The sequence below is a fragment of the Pogoniulus pusillus genome, chromosome 7, assembly GCF_015220805.1.
Source record: "Pogoniulus pusillus isolate bPogPus1 chromosome 7, bPogPus1.pri, whole genome shotgun sequence".
In the NCBI taxonomy this organism is placed as follows: domain Eukaryota; kingdom Metazoa; phylum Chordata; class Aves; order Piciformes; family Lybiidae; genus Pogoniulus; species Pogoniulus pusillus.
In genome coordinates, this window is record NC_087270.1 from 36,305,353 (window position 1) to 36,326,122 (window position 20,770).

At 52.3% G+C, this 20,770-nt stretch overlaps 1 protein-coding gene across 1 annotated transcript; it reads right to left on the bottom strand.

Moving 5' to 3' along the window:
* Nucleotides 1-762: 762 nt before the first annotated feature.
* On the bottom strand, nucleotides 763-19,251 carry GCKR (glucokinase regulator). The gene is made up of 19 exons (XM_064146800.1): nucleotides 19,035-19,251; nucleotides 17,228-17,383; nucleotides 16,842-16,910; nucleotides 16,651-16,719; nucleotides 15,940-16,013; nucleotides 12,770-12,836; nucleotides 12,315-12,368; nucleotides 10,578-10,672; nucleotides 9,868-9,973; nucleotides 8,459-8,577; nucleotides 8,133-8,231; nucleotides 6,896-6,993; nucleotides 6,528-6,604; nucleotides 5,286-5,382; nucleotides 4,652-4,749; nucleotides 3,946-4,029; nucleotides 3,273-3,422; nucleotides 2,226-2,360; nucleotides 763-1,316 (listed from the first exon to the last, which is right to left on the bottom strand). Exons 1-19 carry the CDS (start codon nucleotides 19,092-19,094, stop codon nucleotides 1,149-1,151), a joined length of 1,875 nt encoding a protein of 624 aa, XP_064002870.1. The 5' UTR covers nucleotides 19,095-19,251; the 3' UTR covers nucleotides 763-1,148.
* Between the last annotated feature and the right edge of the window lie 1,519 nt (nucleotides 19,252-20,770).

Genomic DNA, 20,770 nt, shown 5'->3' on the forward strand with positions numbered 1-20,770 from the left:
TCACCAGAACTTACTGGAAATGTCAAGACTCATGGTAGTCTGGGTTGTAGTGATCATGCCCTGGTGGAATTCAGGGTCTCAAGGAACATAGGTCAGAAAAAATTGTAGCCAAGACCATAGCTCTTAGGACAGTGAAGTTAGTGGGTGAGATCCCCTGGGAAACTGCCCTCAGGAAAAAAGGAGCACAAAGAGAGCTTGCAGCTACTCAAGAACATTTTTCTTGCACCATAAGAAACATAGGGGTCAGCACTGGGGTATTAGGTTAAAAATAAGTAAGACAGATACAAATCTCAAAGGAGTGAGGTGTGAATGTCCTCAGTGGTAAAAGAAGGAATGAGGCAGAAAATTGTTTTTGAGAAGAATCATAACCAGGTAATGAAAGAGGTGTTTCAGCACAGGCTGAATTCAGTGACTCTTGGTCTCTTCCAGCTCTATGCTGCTTCTTACAGGGCTGGGTGCTATGTTGGACTAGATGATTTTGAAGGTCTCTTCCAACCTGGTTGATTCTGTGATTCCTACATGTGTGTGAAGAACAAGTGTTCTTCCAAGAGATTAAGGGTCTGGGCTTCAGTTCCCCAGCAGTTACAGGATCACAGGATATTAGGGGTTGGAAGGGACTCAAGGAGATCATCGAGTCCGACCCCCCCTGCTAGAGCAGGACCACACAATCCAGCACAGATCACAGAGGAACACATCCAGACAGGCCTTGAAAGGCTCCAGAGAAGGAGACTCCACAACCTCTCTGGGAGCCTGTTCCAGTGCTCTGTGATCCTTACAGTAAAGAAGTTCCCCCTTGTGTTGAGGTGGAACCTCTTGTTAAGAGAAACCCTGCACCTGCCCACCCTACAGTCTACAGGTTGGGTTGTTCCAGAGAAAGGGAGCTGTCAATGAAGTCTAACTCCTCATAGCAGGCCCCTAGATAAGTCACCTGAGGAGAAATCAGTAAGCCAGACCAAAGCAGGAGACTCTAGAACATGACCCCACTCCCCCTCACTGCCGTGAAGGTTAATTTGCTACTGCTCTTGTTCAGGGCATCAGAGTGTTTCCTCAGCTGGAAGACAGTGTGGCTGCTTAGTCAAACAATACACCTAGACCAATCCAACCCTCAAAATCCTCTTTGAGTCTCTTTGGAGTCAGGATCCTGCTTACTATGTGATTCTGCTTGCAGCATCAGATATATCTGCTCCCCGTTTGTGTCCTGGGGCATTCAGTGAAGCCTCAATGGCCGCACGGATGGAATGGGAGGTGTCCAGGCGCATTCGGGCTTCCTGCACAGAGCAGTTCCTCAACAGGCACAAGAGAGCTGTGGGAACGACCTGTGGGGATAGGAAAGAGAACGTCAGACTATCTGCTAGACCACCCAGACACCCAGGGGACACCAGCACACCTGCATCACAGTGTGCTGTAGGGACTCCCTCTTGCACGGCTACCAACAGCCTAAGAGCTCCCAGCCCACTGGCACTGCCCCTTCTAGTCTGACAGAGAAAAGCTTTGCTGGTGCTTCTCTGCGGTTCCTGCTTAGGCTTCCTTCCTCAGGCTGATCCTTAAACCACCTGGAGTACTGCATCCAGTCTGGAGCCCCTATTCTAAGAGGGATGTGGACGTGCTGGAGTGTGTCCAGAGAAGGGCCACTAGAATGCCCAGAGGGCTGCAGCAGCTCTGCTATCAGGACAGACTGAAAGAGTTGGGGCTGTTCAGGCTGGAAAAGAAGAGGCTCCCAGGTGACCTTCTTGTGGCCTGCCAGTATCTGAAAGGGGCTACAAAAAATCTGGGCAGGGACTTTTGAGGCTGTCAGGGAGTGACAGGTCTAGGGGCAATGGAGCAAAGCTGGAGGTGGGGAGATTCAGAGTGGAGGCGAGGAGAAGTTGTTCAGCATGAGAGTGGTGAGAGGCTGGAATGGGTTGCCCAGGGAGGTGGTTGAGGCCCCATGGCTGGAGGTGTTTAAGGCCAGGCTGGATGAGGCTGTGGCCAGCCTGCTCTAGGGTAAGGTGTCCCTGCCCATGTCAGGGGGGTTGGAACTAGATGATCCTTGTGGTCCCTTCCAACCCTGACTGATTCTATGATTCTATGATTCAAAGGCCAGTTCCCACCATCTGCACACAGCAGGGTATCTCATGCTTGACACAAAAGCACACAGATGTCTGGGGCCAGGGCTGGGCTTTCTGGTGCCCTGTGCTGCAAAAGCAGGGGTGGGGGCACATGAGTGGTGAACAGCATCCAATTACCTTGTTTTTTTCAGTTGCCACCAGAATGTGTGTAGAGATGTCTTTGTTGCGGAGGTCGTCTAACACCACCTCAGGGTCATAGATCACCTGCAGGAGGCTATCCAGGCATCTGGCCTGGGAGTGCCCTGTGAATCGCTGTAGGGAGAACGGTGCACATTAAAGCCAGGAGAGATGGCCCACACCAGTGCAAAGTGAAGACCAAGCTGAAATGACAACCCTGTGCACAGCCACAGCCAGTAGTGGTTAGAGCTGCGTGAACATCCGTGCGTGTCCCATGCACATGTCCAAGCAAGACTGACAGTGCAGAGAAGGCCATGTGCTGGCACAGCCAACAAGTTGTTCTCTGAGCTCCTATGACAGTTCCCATTGCCTTGATACTGCACCATCAGTGCCATCTCATCTGCCTCACACAGAAAAACCTAGGTGGGAAGAGGCTTCTGGAGGTCACTGGTCCAACACAACTTCGCCCCACCAGTTCCCATTAAAATAGGTTGCTCAGGGCTATGCAGCTGAGTTTGAATATATCCTAAGATGGAAAACCTACAGCCTCTCTGGTAGGGGGTTTGGTCTCTTCCAGAAGTCCCTAGCCCCCTAGAAAGCTGCCTCAGAAGCCGTTAGAGCTCTGGTAAAGCCAGTTAGTTAGCTCTGAAGGTAGATTTGTGGCTCTGCTCAGAGTCCTTCAACCTCCCTCCTTCTGATTTCTTAGCTTCCAGCTCTGCAGGGTTTCAGAGGCTGAAAATGAGGCTGAGCTGCTCAGACATTCCCTAGAACTGTGTTGGGATTTGAGAGAGTTTCCTCACTGTGACACCAGAAACAGAAACCTCCCAGGGAGGGAAGGTGGTTACTGCCTGCTCTTTGTTGCAGTTTGTCCAAGCAGATATCCAGCAAATGGCCTTGCCTGGAGCCCCACCTGCCCATGGAACAGCCTGACCTGCATCTCTCCTCACAGAGCATCCTGTCCCTTCTCGCGCTAGAGCCTTCCTGGTTCCAGAGCCCAGACACAGAGCCCCTGGCTTGTCCCTGGGCTGTTTCCTAGAAGGCCAGTACCTGCAGGATGGACACTGCCCTCCAGAACAGCTTGGAGTTGCCAATCCTCAGGTCTACCATACAGTTGCGGAGGATTTTGCCCTTCAAGACATAGGCTCCGGTGCTGACTGTGTTCAGAATCCACTTGGTGCTGAGCTCCCGCTGGAATTTCTGTGCAAACACAGAATGATGATCTAGAGGAACCAGGAGGCTGCCAACAAGGCCTGCACCCATGCCCACACCCACTGCTCTGTGGAGGCAGCTCAGGGCCATGAAGCAGCACAGGAATTGTACCTGCCCATCAACAGGGCCAGCTGGCTGATGGGCAAGGCACCACAGCAGCATCACCTGCGTTGTCATGGGGCTGGCATCCCAGCCTAGCTCTTACTTGAAACTGGGGGAAACTGACCCCAAGAGGCAGATGCCCAGGCTGAGAAGCAGGCCAGCACCTGAGCCATGATGAGGCTTCTCTGCCCAGCACAGCTCTGAAGCACTGCAAGGCATCAGTAGCTACTGTGGCAGTTTTGTAGCCTTAACTAGTTCTCAGAGAACATGCCTGGCTGGCTGAGGTGGAAGGGTTCTGCTGGCCCTCTGGCATAGCAAGGAGCTCTCCACAGACTTGGCCTGGTTGCAATGATCTAAGCTTGGCACATGAATGTGGTCTTCTCAGAAGGAAGTAGCCTGAGGGTGGTACCTGGATAAAATTCCCCTCGTACTCCAGGAACAGTATTGGCCACATGATGCTGATGATGTCAGGGAACAGCTTCTTGAGGGAAGCCTAGTGGGAAAAAGGGGGGGAAAGCTGCTTGTACAGCAAGGACAACCCAGCTCCTCTTCCTGTAGTTCCTTCACTCAGCTCACACATCCAGGAGCCCAGAACACAAGCATGAGGGGCTAGGGGAGCAGTGGGGCTCAATTCTGCCTTGTTGGGTGCTGGCAGTGGCAGGGAGTGGGGTAAATATGTGAGAAAAGAGGAGCTCGGTGTGAAGATGGGAAGAGGGCATTGTGCTCTACCACATCAGCAATTGCAGTGACATACCAGTGTCAAGGCAGAGTGTATGAAGAACACACCACTTTTCAGCCACTTTTCTCTCCTGAGAACCCAAGTAAGAGTGGGCAGAGCAGCCCTCAGGACATGGCACCTGGAGTCAGAATGTCTGTGCCTCATTGCAAGGCAGTGCTGCTATGAAGGCATCCCGAGTAGCCTGCCCTGTCTGACCCTGCCTGAGGAGGTGACCTGCACCAGATAGTCTCAAAAGATTCCTTCCAACCTCAAAGATTCCTTCCAAACTCAAAGATTCTGTGATCCTGTTCAGTCCCTGTCCCAGCATGTGCTGTGGGCATGCCCTGTGGTACTGTCCTCTGCACCCACAACAGGACAAAGTCTCTTTTTCTCCTACCGGCAGGTATTGCCCAACTGTAGCATGAGACAGTGCCTGGATGTTGGATGTCTTCTCCTTCACTTGGATCACAAGTTCCTCTACCTCAGCAAGGTCATCTTGAAGCGAGAAGGAGGAAGGGTTAGCTTCCAGGACCCAGCAGAGAAGTAAGGGAAGGAGCCCAGCTAAAGCAGCTACCATGCCTGTGCACATGTGGTCTGTATGTGCAGCTGAGACCCCTCCCACGTACCCACGCGTGTCCCTCACTCCCCGCAGACCTCGTGTCACACACACGGCTCCTTGGGTGTGCTTCCATCTGCGTGTGCCCATCACTCACAGCTGACACGGGCACAAACCCCTTGTGCTTGTGTTCACACACATATTTAGCCCCACCACAGGTGACCCACTCCCACACACCCCTCCCCTTCCCACAGGCACACACCTGGATCACCACCCCACACACAACGCACCGCTCACACATCTCCCGCTCTCCCAACCTGCTCTTACGTGCCACCCTCTGCCCCTCATCCCAGTTCTGCCTGCTGAGGGACCCAGTCTCCTGTTCCCAAACAGGCCAGCAGCCCCTACAGTCACCCCCTTCCTCACAGCATCCCTGGCACTGTCAGCAGCCCCTCTGGCGCCTGCCACACCTCACCATCCAGCGTGAAGAGGAAAAGGACTGTGTCAAGCTCTGTCAGGGAGGGGAGAATGATCCTCACGAAGTCCTCCTGAGAGAAAGCAACCTGTGGGCCCTGCAGGGAAGAGCAGTTACTCCTTACGAAGGCATCAGCACCTCTGAAGCCCCCTTTCGGCAGGTCCAGCTGTCTCCACGTGTATGACTGCTTCTCAGACAGTAGCATTTCTGTGGTGTCCTCCTCACTCACTGCTGTCCCACTCCTTCACACCAGCTTGAAGGACATCTGATGCCCTTTAGGCTGGAGGTGAGGAGAAAGTTCTTCACTGAGAGAGTCATTGGACACTGGAATGGGCTGCCTGGGGAGGTGGTGGAGTCGCCGTCCCTGGGGCACTTCAAGGCAAGGTTGGACGTGGCACTTGGTGCCATGGTCTGGCCTTGAGCTCTGTGGTAAAGGGTTGGACTTGATGATCTGTGAGGTCTCTTCCAACCCTGATGATACTGTGATACTGTGATACTGTGATGCATAGCAATAGGGCTGCACACAGTAACCTGAAGCACGGCGTCCAGCTCTGCATGCCTCCCCACCCTGCCCCAGTAGCAGACAACCCATCCCACAGCACTGCACACCTTGGTGCCCTGTTCCCACCTCATTCTCCCTCCGTGTCTGAACAAGCTCTGTGACCTGCTCCCCACATTCACAGAAGGGCCAACATGACCAGGGCACAAAACCATGTCCTGCCAATGTCCACTTTCACCAAGGAAAGAGACCCTGCAACATCTCTGACCCTGATCACTGCCTGAGCTCACAAAGAGAACACTTGCCCTTGTATCTCACAGTAATTTCCTATTTCTCAGCCTCTACTGCTGCCTTCCATCCCATTCCTATGATCCCAAGACTGCCTGCTTTCCCAGTTGAGGATGACAGTCAGACCCCTCTTTGCCTCCTCCCAGCTACACAAAGCTGGCCTTCATGTCCTTCCTTGTGCCCAGCCCCTGGCTAGCTTGGTGGCCCCCAGGGTTACTTCATGGTAACCCTCTCTGCCTGGTTCTCAGGTGGACTAGGCTGCAAGTAACCAGCCAGGGTGTCACAGCATGGAGACTCTTTCATCCTCTCTGGGAAACCACTGCCTGACAATGCAGCTTTCCAGCACAGCAGCCTGACATATCAGAAGGCTTACAAGGCCACCAGTCAGCAAGACACAGTCCTAGCAATTTCATTAGCCTTGGTTTCCATTTTACTCCTGCAAAGCCAGGCCTTACTTGTGCTGTTGGGTCCACCTCTTTGGTGAAGATGTCGTTAGGATCCCCGATCAGGAAGCCTTGCACATCCTTGTGGTCTGCAAAGGAAAATGCAGCAAAACAGGGAAGTAAGGCAAAGAGGAAGGAAATGGCAAATGTGCAGGGCCCTGCACCAAGAACTCCAGGAAAGAAGAGGTAGGTCTAGATTCCCCAACAGTCTCTTGCTGGATGGGATGTGATCCCAGGGTCCTCCTCACATCATTCACAATGGTCAGTGCTTCTCTGCCCTTGCTGTCCAAGCCTTGTCCTGCTAAGTACACAGCAGCTGGGTCTCAGGAGATCCCATGCACTGAGGATTGCCCAGTCTCTGCTACACAGCAGTCTCTTACCTGCCCCAAAGGTTGGGATGCACTCCACACCGTCCATGATGGCGATGAGACCCAGCGTGTGCCAGCCCAGCACGTACACACAGGCCTTCTTCTGCAGGCTGGGGAAGCACAAGATGGTCACTGACCAGCAGTGCTGGGAGCTTCAAGGAGCCAAACAATGGGGATAAGCAGGTGAAAAGTGGTCTGGGGTAGGGAGAAGGCCTGACAAATCACCAGAGGTTTATAAGAGAGGGACAGAGAAGAACAGTGGATGAGGCATAGGGCAGCTATCAACATCCTCAGAGGACCAGGAGCCACTGTCCAAATAGAGTGCACTCCACAGGTCCAGGCTATGGTGGAATTCAGAATCATAGAATCAACCAGGTTGGAAGAGACCTCCAAGATTATCCACTCCAACCTATCATCCAGCCCTAGCCAATCAACCAGACCATGGCACTAAGTGCCTCAGCCAGGCTTTGCTTCAACACCTCCAGGGACAGCGACTCCACCACCTCCCTGGGTAGCCCATTCCAATGCCAATCACTCTCTGACAACAGCTTCCTCCTAACATCCAGCCCCAGCACAACTTGAGACTCTGTCCCCTTGTTCTGTTGCTGGTTGCCTGGCAGAAGAGCCCAACCCCACTTGGCTACAGCCTCCCTCCAGGTAGTTGTAGACAGCAACGAGGTCAGCCCTGAGCCTCCTCTTCTGCAGGCTGCACACCCCCAGCTCACTCAGCCTCTCCTCACAGGGCTGTGCTCCAGGCCCCTCACCAGCTTTGTCACCCTTCTCTGGACACATTCCAGTACCTCAACATCTCTCTTGAACTGAGGAGCCCAGAACTGGACACAGCACTCAAGGTGTGGCCTGAGCAGTGCTGAGTCCAGCGACAGAATAACCTCCCTTGTCCTGCTGGCCACACTCTTCCTGATGCAGGCCAGGATGCCATTGGCTCTCCTGCCCACCTGGGCACACTGCTGGCTCATCTTCAGCTACTCTCTACCTGTACTCCCCACGTCCCTTTCTTCCTGGCTGCTTTCCAGCCACTCTGTTCCCAACCTGTAGCACTGCTTAGGGTGGTTGTGACCAAAACTTGCCTCCTGCACTTCCCAAACAGTCAGCTGCTTCCCTGGGCACTTACAGGACCAGGTACTTAGCTGACCTTCGCCTGAGCTATGTGCACAGACATCTTATCCCTTTCTTCCAGCCCTAAAGCTGGCAGTGCTCTGGGTGGAAAGGGCCTGACAGGACTCCTCACCTTGTGCCTGCTTCCTTCACTAGAGCAGCAATCTTCCTGCTCTGAGCATAGGTGACTTCGTGGGCTCGTTCATAGGTCCTCAGGATCTCCACAAGGCACCTAGGCAGAGGAAGACTGCAGTCAGCACTGCGGGGACCCATGCACCCATGGCTCAGGCCAGGGTGGATGCTGTGTCCTCTCTGTAAGAGGCCAGCCCTAGTGCCATTCCCAGCAAGCACCAGCAGCAGCAGCCAGCTGGAGGGACCTTTCCACAACTCTGCAACGGCTGCAACAGGAGTTGTGTCACAAGGAGGCTGCTTGCCAGTGCTCAGCAACCCAACACTCACTTCTCTGAGATTTCACTCTCCCTGGAGACTGTCTTGTGGGCTGCCAGCAGCACAGTCTCCAGCAGGATCTTGGTGGCGCTTCCGCCTTTCATCCATGAAAAGCCACAAATGCCTTCAGGCTAAAGAAATGGGATAAAGAATCATAGAACCATAAAATCAACCAGGTTGGAAGAGACCTCCAAGATCATCCAGTCCAACCTAGCACCCAGCCAACTAGACCATGGCAGTAAGTGCCTCATCCAGGCTTTGCTTGAACACCTCCAGGGATGGCGACTCCACCAGCTCCCAACACTCCTGCCTGGGCACACCTCCATCCCCCTCCAGCTGTGCTAGTTTGAAGCAGGGTAGAATGTTTTGGTGAGAAGAACTAGATCATAGGCTGTGAAAGGAAAACAGTGGTGATGTCTGCTTCCCTCACAGTCTTGCTGAACAAGAAGAAAGTAAACACTAGATAACACTCTCGCCATTTTGTCTTCACTTTCTGGCTGGGCTGCTGACTGAGCTGCATCTCCCTAACCTCACTGCCACTCACCTTTGCTTCTTAACCTCTTGGCTGCCCCTCTGTTCTTCCTTGGGACTGGGGTAAGGTTGAGAGGGGCAGGGGGAAGGTGCAGGGGTGGTTGAGAGCCCCTCCTGGGGACTCAGGTTTCTGGGAGGGGAGTTGTGCTTCTGTATTACCTTTTACCTTGTATATTTCTGTCTATAACTGTATATACTGTAAATATCTGCTTGTATATTGTGCCAGCTGTAAATAAATAGCTTCATTCATATTCCCAGAGCTGGCTGAGTCTAGTTGGGTATTTCTAAAGTGTGGGGGGGCAGGGAACACCCAAACCATCACACCAGCACACGTGTTCTGTGGAGCAGGGAAGCCAGACAATCTTAGGACAGCACATGCTTGCTGCAGCTTGCCCCACTCGTGCCCACACAAAACCTGCTGTGGTTGTTTATTGCCTGGGCTCATCTACTCAGGGGGGACCTGGGAGTTTGCAGCAGGGCATCAGTAAGGGTGGAACCGTGCCGATAGGAGAAGCAGTAAGAGTGGAGCTCTCCTACAGCTGGCAGGACAATGAACTCCTGGCTCCTATACCCTCCTTTAATATGGTTGCACAGAAGCAGCATGATCTATAACGAGGTAAGAGCCCAGACTGGCTGAGAGGAGATCTTGCTGGAGTTGAGGGTTGTGAATGCCTTAATAATTTACCCAAACACTGGCGCCACGGAGATGTGTGTCTGCTAGCCCAGACACCCTCCACCCCACCCCCTCTTTCCAGCCCTGGTGCCCAGACCTTCCTTCACCATAATACCCTGTGGAAAATAAGAATCAGTCTTGTAAAGCAGAGAGACCACCCGAAGAGGCAGAGATGCCTCTCCTGAGGAGCTCAGGGTTGGTGGGGAGCACTACCCACCCCTACAGCAGGGTTGAGGATGAAGGCTTTGTGGGATTCCTGCAGCTTCTGCATCCGCTCAGCCACCTGCCGGAAAGTCGAGTGCCAGCCCTCAATCTTGTCATTCCTGCAGGAGGCATCCAAAGGTGTGTCACCTGCTCAGCACCTGCTCAGCACCTCATGTCCCCGTGCAGCTGTAACCATGAGGAGTTAGGTCTGCATCACTGCCTCAGGGCTTCCCACCCCATGGTGGAGTTTTCTGTGCTGTGTCCAAGTACCTGGAGATAGCCTGGATCCATCTTGTCTCCCTTTTTTTTCCACTGGGGACTTAATCCCCTCAAGAGATGGATGATCCTGTGCTAGCTGTGCTCCCACACAGTGCTAGGTTAAGGCAGCCCTGTGGTCCTGGCCTGCCCACAGCTGCTCTGGATTGTCATTGCCCCCACACCCTCAGGAGTTGTTTATCTAGAACAACCCGTTTCCCCCTCAAAAGCCCCAGACCTGCCCTCCTCATGCCAAGTTTGACTTGTTCATCCCTTTCACCCAAGTCCTGCTCTTTTGGGCTGTCCAGGGAGTGGCAACCTCCTTGGCACTCATCTGTATCTCAGTGAAGGCAGACCTGAGGTCTCTAGGGTGGCTGTGAGGACCAGCATCTGGTAGGGATCTGTCTTCAGGACTAAGTGTAATGGTTGAACCCTTCTCTGCTGCCCTCAGGTCTGTGCAGGCATTACCTGGCCATGCTGACAGGATTGAATCCCAGCAGAACTGGCAGGAAGATGTCCAAGTTATTCATGCAGAAATCCAGCTGCCCTGCCACAAATGGAGCCTGAAATGAAGCAAGACAGTGAAGACCTCTCCCAGCTGCACAGCATACAGAGCACATCAGAGACACTCCTAAAGTCTTAAGGTCACCAAGAGGTACACATGAAGGAAGAAATGAATCCTAATGTCTGAGCAAGCTCCTCCAAGCCAGGAACCCTCTGGACTCACAATAGGAACAGGTAGAGAACAGCACAGCTTGCTCACAGAGGTAAGTCTGAATAAATGCTCTTTGTTCTTGCCAAAAGGCAGTATGTGGCAGAGTTCTTACACTTACCAGAACTCTTCAGCAGTGTCATACCCTGTGCTGTGTCATCAGCAGCACTCACAAATCTGTGAAGGTCTTCAGAGAGGTGCCTTAGGTCAGTTTAATATGATAAGCTCAGTACAAGACAAATCAGGGTGGGGAGATGTCCCTGAAACCTCAGAGAACATTGACAAGAAGTGGTGCCAAGCTCTAAGCAAAGTCCTTGCAAGTGGGAGGTCAGTTCCCAGGTATTGGAGTGGGAAGAGGAACAAGTATCCAGAACATGATGAGATAAACTGGGATTCACAGCTCCTTGAGCTGACAGACTTGGTTTAAGATCATAGAATCATAGAATCAACCAGGTTGGAAGAGATCTCCAAGATCATCCAGTCCAACCTAGCACCCAGCCCTAGCCAGTCAACCAGACCATGGCACCAAGTGCCCCATCCAGGCTTCTCTTGAACACCTCCAGGGACGGTGACTCCACCACCTCCCTGGGCAGCCCATTCCAATGCCAATCACTCTGGCAACAACTTCCTCCTAACATCCAGCCTAGACCTCCCCTGCCATAACTTGAGACTGTGTCCCCTTCTGTTGCTGGTTGCCTGGCAGAAGAGACCAACCCCACCTGGCTACAGCCTCCCTTCAGGGAGTTGCAGACAGCAAAGAGGTCACCCCTGATCCTGCTCTTCTGCAGGCTGCACACCCCCAGCTCCCTCAGCCTCTCCTCATAGGGTTTGTGTTCCAGATCTTTTACCAGCTTTGTCACCCTTCTCTGAACACCTTCCAGCACCTTAACATCTCTCTTGAACTGAAGAGCCCAGAACTGGACACAGCACTCAAGCTGTGGCCTGACCAGTGTTGAGTGCAGGGGAAGATGAGCTGCATTACACCAGTGGTAGAGACTGATACCTGATGTTTCATTCAGAAAGCTCAATGCTGATCATCTTTGTTACTAAACTGATTGAACAGGCCTTTGTTTGATTTTATGCTAAACCTTCTTTAGTTCTGTGGTAAAATACAAACCACATAGAAACTTGTGCATGAAAGGTGTGCTCTCCCCACTGAAACTGTGCAAACGTGAAACAGGGAGTGGAGAGGGCAAGGCAGGGGAGCAGTATCTGAAGACACCTGTGAAGAAGACACCTGTGAAGATCAGCAGGAGTTTTCACCTCACACCATCTGGTAACCTAGGGCCAAAAGTCACAGTGTGCATCCTTCAGTAGCAGGCAGAAGTGATGAACTCCCAGTCCAGGCACCTATCCAAGACAGCTACCTGCAGGTTCCACCGCAGTTAATTGGCACTGACCCTCTCCACCTGCATGCAGCTGCCCCTTCACATATCAGCACTGTGAACCTGTCTTGCTCCCAGCCAATCTGCAGTCATCACTGAAGCACTTACAGATAAACCACAGGAGATGCCAATGAAAACCACTTTCTTCTTCCCATCACAGACCTGAGGCAGAAGATAAAAGGGAAAACTGTGTTGTGCTGGTAAGATAAAATAGTTCTTCCTGTGTTAGATCGGCAAGGGGCTGTGAATCAGCCTGGTGCAGAGGGGCTGTGCTGCCAGGGATGAAAAAAGAAGCTTCTCAATGCACTCATTGAAGGAGAGCAATCATTCTTGCTGGGAAAGGTGACCAAGGGGCCTTCACACCACACTCTTCCAGCTACTGGGACACTTGAGAGGCAATGCAAGCAGGAACCTGTCTGCATTGACTCTTGTTCTACATTCTGTCACTGCCCTGCTTCTAGATCCCCCTGCCACCCCAAGCCCTTGGTGACTTCATCCTCCAGGCCATCTAATATATGCCTCAAGGATCAGTCAGACTTCTCTTCCCCATCCCCTGATCTCACCTTCCTCAGCTCCTCAGTTCCCAGTAGAGCACTGTCCTCGAGCCCCTCCTGAGACATCACCAAGGATCTGTGAGGACAGACAGCCATGCCACAGTTACCCATGGGGAACGCCAGACAAAGTACAGCTGCTGGCAGATGTTCACTCCTCATAAGCCAGAAGATAAATGTCCCCACCCTCAGGCCCTTGGCCCTGCTTCCAGTGCAAGACTGAACCTATTCCATACAGCAATAGGTCAGGCAGTGCATTCTTCCACATCCACTGCTGGCACAGGCACTGCACTGACTGAGGAACAGGTTTCTGGCTTGATGTGATGGCTCACGCTTCAGTTTGGTCAAATCAGCACATAACAGTAGGTGTCTCTGATCAGGTGTGTCCCTGGGTGACCTGAGTCTGGGGAACACAGACTGTCAGCCACAAGCAAAGGCTTCACTAGACATCATCTGTCCATACAAAGTCCTCTCCTGGGTGCAAGCAGAAGTCCATCCTACAGTCAGCTGCAGTCTGTTGACCAAGTCCAGGCAGACCAGCCCTAAGCTTCTTTTCCACGTGGCCTTTAGACTCTTTGCAGGCAGAAAGGAAGAGCTGCTGAGCAGCTGTTCTGCCTACGTAGGAGGCACTTTGCTTGCCTTCTCCTGGCTCTTGAATAGAGTCAGCCCAGAGGACAAGGGAGCAGGTAGGAAAGGGCCAGTGTCTGGCTCTGAGACTGGGGAGTTCACCACTGGGACTGAGCGATCAGAGCCTGGAGCATGCCTAATTTGCTGTCAGTCCAGAGGAGGGTGGCTTGGTCATGCCATGAGAGACACTCCTCTGAGTGGGTCCTAGCTGCAGTAACCCTTCTTGCTATGTATATCACAAACAGACAAATTATGATCCTCAGAGTAGTCCTCAAAGTAGGGTCCATCGTGATGCTGTCAACAGACCATGAACTGAGCAGGCAGCAGAGTCAGCCAGGGGTTAATCTCATACCCTTCTTTCTAACTAGGACAGCTAGGATGTTATTCCTTGCTCTTGAACCTTATATAACTTCTCTCTGTAGAACAAAGACAGCCTCTGACACGCTCCCAGGTCTGTGTGTGCATTAAATGACAACTTACAGGTTTCTCTTATAACAGATGAACTCTTTCTGTCTCTGCATTTGAGGTATCTCAAGTCCTCATATCACTGCCTCTGCCTTCTCGGTGTTCCTCAAATGTTCACCTGCTTTTCAGGTGAGGTTCCAGACCAGGCTCCACAGCTTCCTAGTTTGTTTTCCTCAACTGCAAGTATGTGCTAGCTTGAGCCCAGCTAGAATGTTTTGGTGAGAAGAATTAGTTTACAGGCTGTGAAAAGGAAACAGTGGTGATGTCTGCTTCACTCATAGGCTTGCTGAGATGTATAAGAACAAGCACAAGGCAATTGCTACCTGGGCTTTGGGCTGAACTTCTCTCTCTCTGACCTAACCTGCCGTCTGTGTGACTAATCCACCTGCTTCCTACTCCCCTGGCCAACCCTCAAAACTATCTCAAACATAAGGCAAGATCTTGGGTAAGGTAGAGGGGTGGGAGAAAGGTGGAAGGGCAATTGGGAGCCCCTCCTGGGGAGTCAGGTTTCTGGGAGGGCTGTTGTGTTTCTGTATTACCTTTTACCTTGTATATTCCTGTATATACTGTAAATACCTGCTTGGATATTGTGCTAAGCTGTAAATACAAAGCTCCATTCAATTTCCAGGGCTGCTGAGTCCAGTCTGGGTGATTTTCCAAAGGGTGGGGGGGCAGGTAACACCCAAACCATCACAAAGCAGAAGAGTAATCTCTTTACGGTCCCCCTGTTCACATAGTCACGACACTTGTCCTTGCAGCTCATGAATGCTGTGCAGCCACCACTTTGGAGGCCACAGGCCCATCTGTAGGTACCCTCTGCAGCTGGCTGCAATGAGACATGTCAGCTCTACCTACACTGATAAATGACAGAAGGCCAGGGACCATCCCTGGGCACTGAAGCATGGACATCTGTGCTGTTTAATTATGATTAGAATAGCCTCAGACGGTTAACACTTTACCAAACTACCCCTAGACACTCTTCAGACATTAGCATGCCCTAGAGACCACTCCTGATGAGCAGTCTGGACACATGCACCCTGTTCTGGAGAGCTGAGCAGCAGTGGGATGGACAACTGTGGCTCACCATGCTCAGGGCCTGAAAGTAGTGCTGGTCATGTTCGGTTAACCACTGCAACAGAGTCATTGTGTCCCAGTGTGTCCAGTCCTCTGAGCGTCCTGCAGGAGGATTACTAACCTGAGGATCACTGCTCCTGCCCAAACCTGCTGTGAGTACCAACAGTACCTTTACTGAAAGTATCAGGGACTTACTGCTCCCTGCTACGTTCCATGTGAAACTTCCCCTTCATAGGCCAATAGACCAAGGCTTAGACTCAATAGGGGTATAATTGCACATTCAGTGCTTCAATCCTCACAGTTAGACAGTTCTTGTACAATGTCTCCTTCCTAGTTTCAGCAAAAATCCCCTAATTTGGGACTACTGGAGGCCTTCATTAGCTCACTGTTTGCTTTGTGCAAAAGTTCACGATGGAAATAATCACCTGAGACAAAGGTTTTGCTGTGGCCCCACACAGACCAGCACAGTCATTCCCACCAACACAGGCTGCCAGAAATCCTTCCTACCACTTCTTTATCCTAGTCACCATGTCATGTGCTGCAGCCTGTCACATCCAGTACACTGCTTAGGAAAACAGGGCTGAGGTTCTGGAAGGTAAGAGTTAATGGCTTTTATTCACCTGGGGGAAAAGTGTTTTGCCTTGCCAAGGAGAGATCACACATTCTCTGGCATGACCACGCTCTGAAAAGCCTGTGGGGCAACCACATCTCCTTCACAATTGTCCTGAAGTCTCTCATGCTCCTGAAGCAAGAATGACAGTTTCTAAATGCCTGCTTTTGCTGGTGGTCGTTTGCTGCTGATCCTGGAGGCTCTTGTGCAGACTCCCATTCTGCAATAGCAGCAGCTCACAGCAGCTCAGGGCAGCTCAGGGATGGAGCACCCTGCCTGTCCCTGACCATCCATCAAGGCAGGTATCCTGCTGCCTTCCAGGCTTGAACTCCACACATACTCCTCTGCTTGCCCAAACCACAGCACACGCTCTAGGGCTGACAGCAAACTCAGTGCTTTGCCTTACCTGTGTCCCCCAGCAATGATGTGTCTGTAACGAGGCAGCTGACCCAGGCCCCTGAGCAGCTTGTTAAAGGCAGTCTGACAAGAGAGGGAAGCATTACATTAAAAAAGACAGGACACAGATAAAAAAGGCTATCAGCTAACTTGGCAGCTCCCTTAGGAAATCCCTGGCCAGTGCAGATCTTATATGAGTGGCAGACAAAGCAGATGCTAAAGTGAGAGACCCGAGAGACATCCCTGCCTTCTGTGCTGAGCCAGTCACCAGCTCTGGTCAGAAACTACCAAGGAGTCTTTCTATGAGTGCCTACAGGGGCTTCCAGTTTGCCCCATAATAAACAGCAATGGGTCTAGCAGTGGGAACCATAACCCCAGGGAGCCTCCCAGTGTGAAGCAGCATAAGATAGCCCACCCTCCTGCCCACTCCCCCAGACTTCTGCCAGGCCTTCTCCTGGGTGATTACAAACCCACAAAGGCTCCAGGATGTCCTACGGCTCTGTGCCCTTTACACCTGGTGCCACACTTGACCCCATGGCCATTCCAGGAGACCCAAGGTAACGAAGGGCGTATTATCAGTCTGAGAGCAGTGGGCACTGCTGGAGGCAGGCTCTCTAGGGAAGGGATGGTCTCTGAGGATGGGGTGGGAGCAGCACAGAGGCTGGGCACCATCCCAGTCAGAGCACATAAAGGCTTAAATGGATGGAGAAGAGCTACTCACAGCAATGAGGAAGGCCAGCCTGCCTGATGTGCCGCTGCCACTTAGGACAATGAGACCATTTTCTGGGTCCTACAGAATGGGTAGAGTAGGTTCAGAGCCCCAAGTGTGCCACATGTCCCAGCCATGAGGCAGAGGCATCCCTTGCACATTGTGCTGAGCCTGCAGCCCTGCACCACTCTGCAGGTCCTCACCTTCAGCACCTCCTGCACTTTATTGATGATATCAATCATGGTCTTCAGCACTGACTGGCTGTAGAGCCTCTGGGAAGGAAGAGCTGGGCTGCAGCACATGGGCACTATGGGCACTGCTGCCCACTCAGCCTGTGCTGCCCAAGGACAAAGGTGTGTAGGCCTGGTGGGGGCATGTCCTCATCCTGCAGCAGTGCTGGCATCTCCTCACAGTGCTGGGACTGGGACCAGGACCAGGCCTCCCTCCCAGACTTGTGCCCACCCTGCACCAGGGAGGAGGATGATGCCCAGAAGATGCAACAGGATGGCTCCTAATGGGCACCCAGTCTGCAGATCAAGAATTAATGTCTGTGAGGGACTGGGAGCTATCAGTCTGGGCCCCAGGATACCTTGTAATTGAGCAAGGCTTCCTCCTCCTCTTGGAAGATCTCAGCGTCGCACTCCTTCAGCAGCTGAACGATCTGCAAGGGGTCTGCCCGGTCCAGCTCACGGGTGATGGGGTTGGACTTCTCACTGATGGGCAGGGCAGCCTCATAGCCCACCAGCTGCAAGGTGACCATAGGTGAGTGCAGGCTTGTGGGATGGACAAGGGACATCAAGCCATGGGGATGGCATCATCTCATCCAACCCTCATCCTGAACTACCCTGTTTAGGCACCAATAAGCTTTCCAGGAAGGGGTTAAACATCACTGGGAAAAGTCAGAAGCCTCATCAGGATTGTTGTCTTGGAGACAGCCCACTGGCAGTCGTGGGAGACCATGCCTCATATGCTCAGCAGGGAAGCCCTTTGCACCAAGGTTCACTGCCTTCCCAGGGATGCCTCCACTTCATAGGCCAATAGACCAAGGCTTAGACTCAACAGGAGTATAATTGCACATTCAGTGCTTCAATCCTCACAGTTAGACAGTTCTTGTACAATGTCTCCTTCCTAGTTTCAGCAAAAATCCCCTAATTTGGGACTACTGGAGGCCTTCATTAGCTCACTGTTTGCTTTGTGCAAAAGTTCATGATGAAAATAATCACCTGAGACAAAGGTTTTGCTGTGGCCCTACACAGACCAGCACAGTCATTCCCACCAACACAGGCTGCCAGAAATCCTTCCTACCAGTTCTTTATCCTAGTCACCATGTCATGTGCTGCAGCCTGTCACATCCAGTACACTGCTTAGGAAAACAGGGCTGAGGTTCTGGAAGGTAAGAGTTAATGGCTTTTATTCACTTGGGGGAAAAGTGTTTTGCCTTGCCAAAGAGAGATCACACATTCTCTGGCATGACCACGCTCTGAAAAGCCTCTGGGGCAACCACATCTCCTTCACAATTGTCCTGAAGTCTCTCATGCTCCTGGAGCAAGAATGACAGTTTCTAAATGCCTGCTTTTAGTGGTCTGAGGAAACTTCATACCTTGAATTTAGTAAGCAACACAAACAAAAACCCAAGCCCTCAGTCCAACTTCTTTAATGAAGTGTCTGAGTCAGACCAGGACCTGTGCTGATGGAGCTGTTCTGCCTCAATTCCAGCTGGGTGATGCCCAGACCAGCTCAGTCTGAGAATCCCTGAGTTGCTCTGGGGCACAAGGGATGCCACATTCTGGTGGGGGTTGGCTTCCTTGTGCATTAGGGCTCCCATTCCTAACTCCTTGCAAGGCCCTGCTGACAGAGCCCACTGCCCTTATTTAAAGCTGATTGAGTCCAGACATGAAACACATTTTGTGTAACCACAGTCCACTTTTGGGACTGCTGGTGGGGCATAGGAATGCTCAACCTCTGGCAGTATTTGCGGCAATGTTAGACAGAGCTTTCCTCCCAGCTGAGATGATCGTTCTTATGAACTCGGGGTAATGATCTCAGCTGAGGGTCACAGCTGCCAGACATGAGAACCTCTCTGGAGCTATGACACAGGACTCTGCACTCTAAGCGCTGCTCAGACATGGGAGTACAGGGAGGACATGTCTGGGCAGCATCTGCACCCGCTCATGAGTATCTGTGCTCCTGCAGCTCACCCTTCCCATCTGCCTCAAGTGGAAAGGGAGCTTGAGGGTGGCAATGACAGGGAAAGAGCAGCTGGCAAGGCCAGTTCAGCAGGGAGCTGCAGCAAGCAGCAGAAGTCTCCTGGATGCTCCTGGCACTGCACATTGCAGTTCCCGCTCCCTCCCTCCCCGTGTGAAGCACATTGACCCGCACCACGCCGGGCTCCTCACCTCCCACCTGCCAGGGTCCGGCGTCTCAATGACATGCCTGTATTTCTTCATCCCTCTCATGGTCCAGGCCTCAAAAGGGCTCTGGCAGAGTCTGCAGGGCCCAAAGCCAGGTACTGATGCAGTTTGCCTGGGTCCAGGTCCAACACAGGCTGGGCACTCGGGCTCCACTGCTTGCTTCAATTCACTTCACCCTACCTTTGCCAGCCCTTCGCTTGTAATCATTAATCCAGACAGTTAAATATCAAGCTGCTGCTCTCGCCTTGTGTCCGGCTGCCACACTGAGCTGTCCCAGCTTATCTGCCCAAGTCTCCAGCTAGACACCAGGTCTCCCAGCCCCAGCAGGATGAGGGCACTGTCTACGTCATCCCTGCTGCACAAGGACAAGCAGCCAAGGCAACCAGCAAGTGCAGCACAGCCACATGTCATGGAAAGGAACATGCTGGCCTCTAAGCAGGGACAGTGGGGCTGGCTGAATGAGCAGACACCTTACCAAACCCTGATGGTGCTGGCCACAGCTGGGGGACTTATTCTCTACAGCAAAGCTGTGGAACTCTCTGCACAGCCATTGAAATCTGTGAATGCCCCTGCACTACACTGGGCTGCTCTCCTGGTGGAAAGAAAGATGCTAATAAAGGCAGCAGGAGACCTAAAGTCTCAGCCTGTGAGTTTGGCAGGGAGGAGATGTGGCAAGATTTGATGCCATGTTTTAGTGCATGGGTAGAAAAGAGGCATTTTGTACAATGTGGATATTTTGCTGTGGAGAAATATGTTTTACAACATCTGTTACAGGGCTAAGCTGGAAAATGCAAAGTTAAATGAAATCTGGGGCTTGGGGGCCAGCCAAGGCTAGAGAGACATCTCATGTCTTCACTTCTAGACTAGAATCCTTTGGAACTCAGTTCTCCAGCTTCCAACCCTCAGCCTCCAGCCTCTCCTCCAGCACATAGAAGCACTATGGCTACCTGAAGTTCTGTCCCCAGCAGGATGCTGTGACACTCCAGCTCTCCCTGATAAAGTGCCAGTTTTCCATGCAGGACCTTTGCAGGGGAGAGGAGAGAAGCAATTCCAGGCAGCTCTCGTGAGGTTTGTGAGTATTTCTCAGGTGCATCTCTCCATCTTGGTCAGACTGGACAGGGCTGGGTGCTAGGATGGACTGGAGGATCTTGGAGGTCTCTTCCAACCTGATTGATCCTATGATTCTATGATTCTAAGCAGACAAATGTGTGCACCAGATCTTGGCTTCCTTTTAATCTGAAAGCCTCATGTGCCTCAGGCAGCTGCTGCATTGCAATGTGCCTGTGTCCAAATGCACAACATTCCTCCACTCCAAGCCATTCCTGAGAGCAGGTACAGCCCTTATTCCTCATGCAGTGCCACAATCCCAGCCTTTCCAGAATGGCCAATCACAGGTTTTGGGACGGGGAGGCAGGGTTGCAGCTGACCCAGGTCCTCAACTGTGGTCTGATTCTAGAAATGTGCAGGTCTCAGCAGCCCATGGCATGGCACATGCAGCCTGATCGCCCTGCACTGCTCACTATGGCTGTCCCAGGGGTAAGTGGAAGGAGAAGTGCTGGTATGGTCCTACATTTGGCTCTGTTGCCCAGATCTGGTTCTGATAGAGCAGAGAAGCTTGGCACAGACTCCAAGTGGGCCCTGCAGTGGAGCAGCATCTGAGCACTGTGGCCTGTCCAAGGTGCTGCACAAGGCAGAGAGATGGCAGCAGGAGCTGCGGCTGG

Excerpts from the sequence above, each read along its gene's own strand:
- GCKR (XM_064146800.1), bottom strand. The coding sequence starts at position 19,094 with ATGAGAGGGATGAAGAAATACAGGCATGTCATTGAGACGCCGGACCCT. Across the intron at positions 8,232-8,458 it reads GAGAGTGAAATCTCAGAGAA|GTGCCTTGTGGAGATCCTGA; the intron begins GTGAGTGTTGGG and ends TCCTCTGCCTAG. Across the intron at positions 3,423-3,945 it reads ACGAGGGGAATTTTATCCAG|AAATTCCAGCGGGAGCTCAG; the intron begins GTACCACCCTCA and ends GTGTTTGCACAG.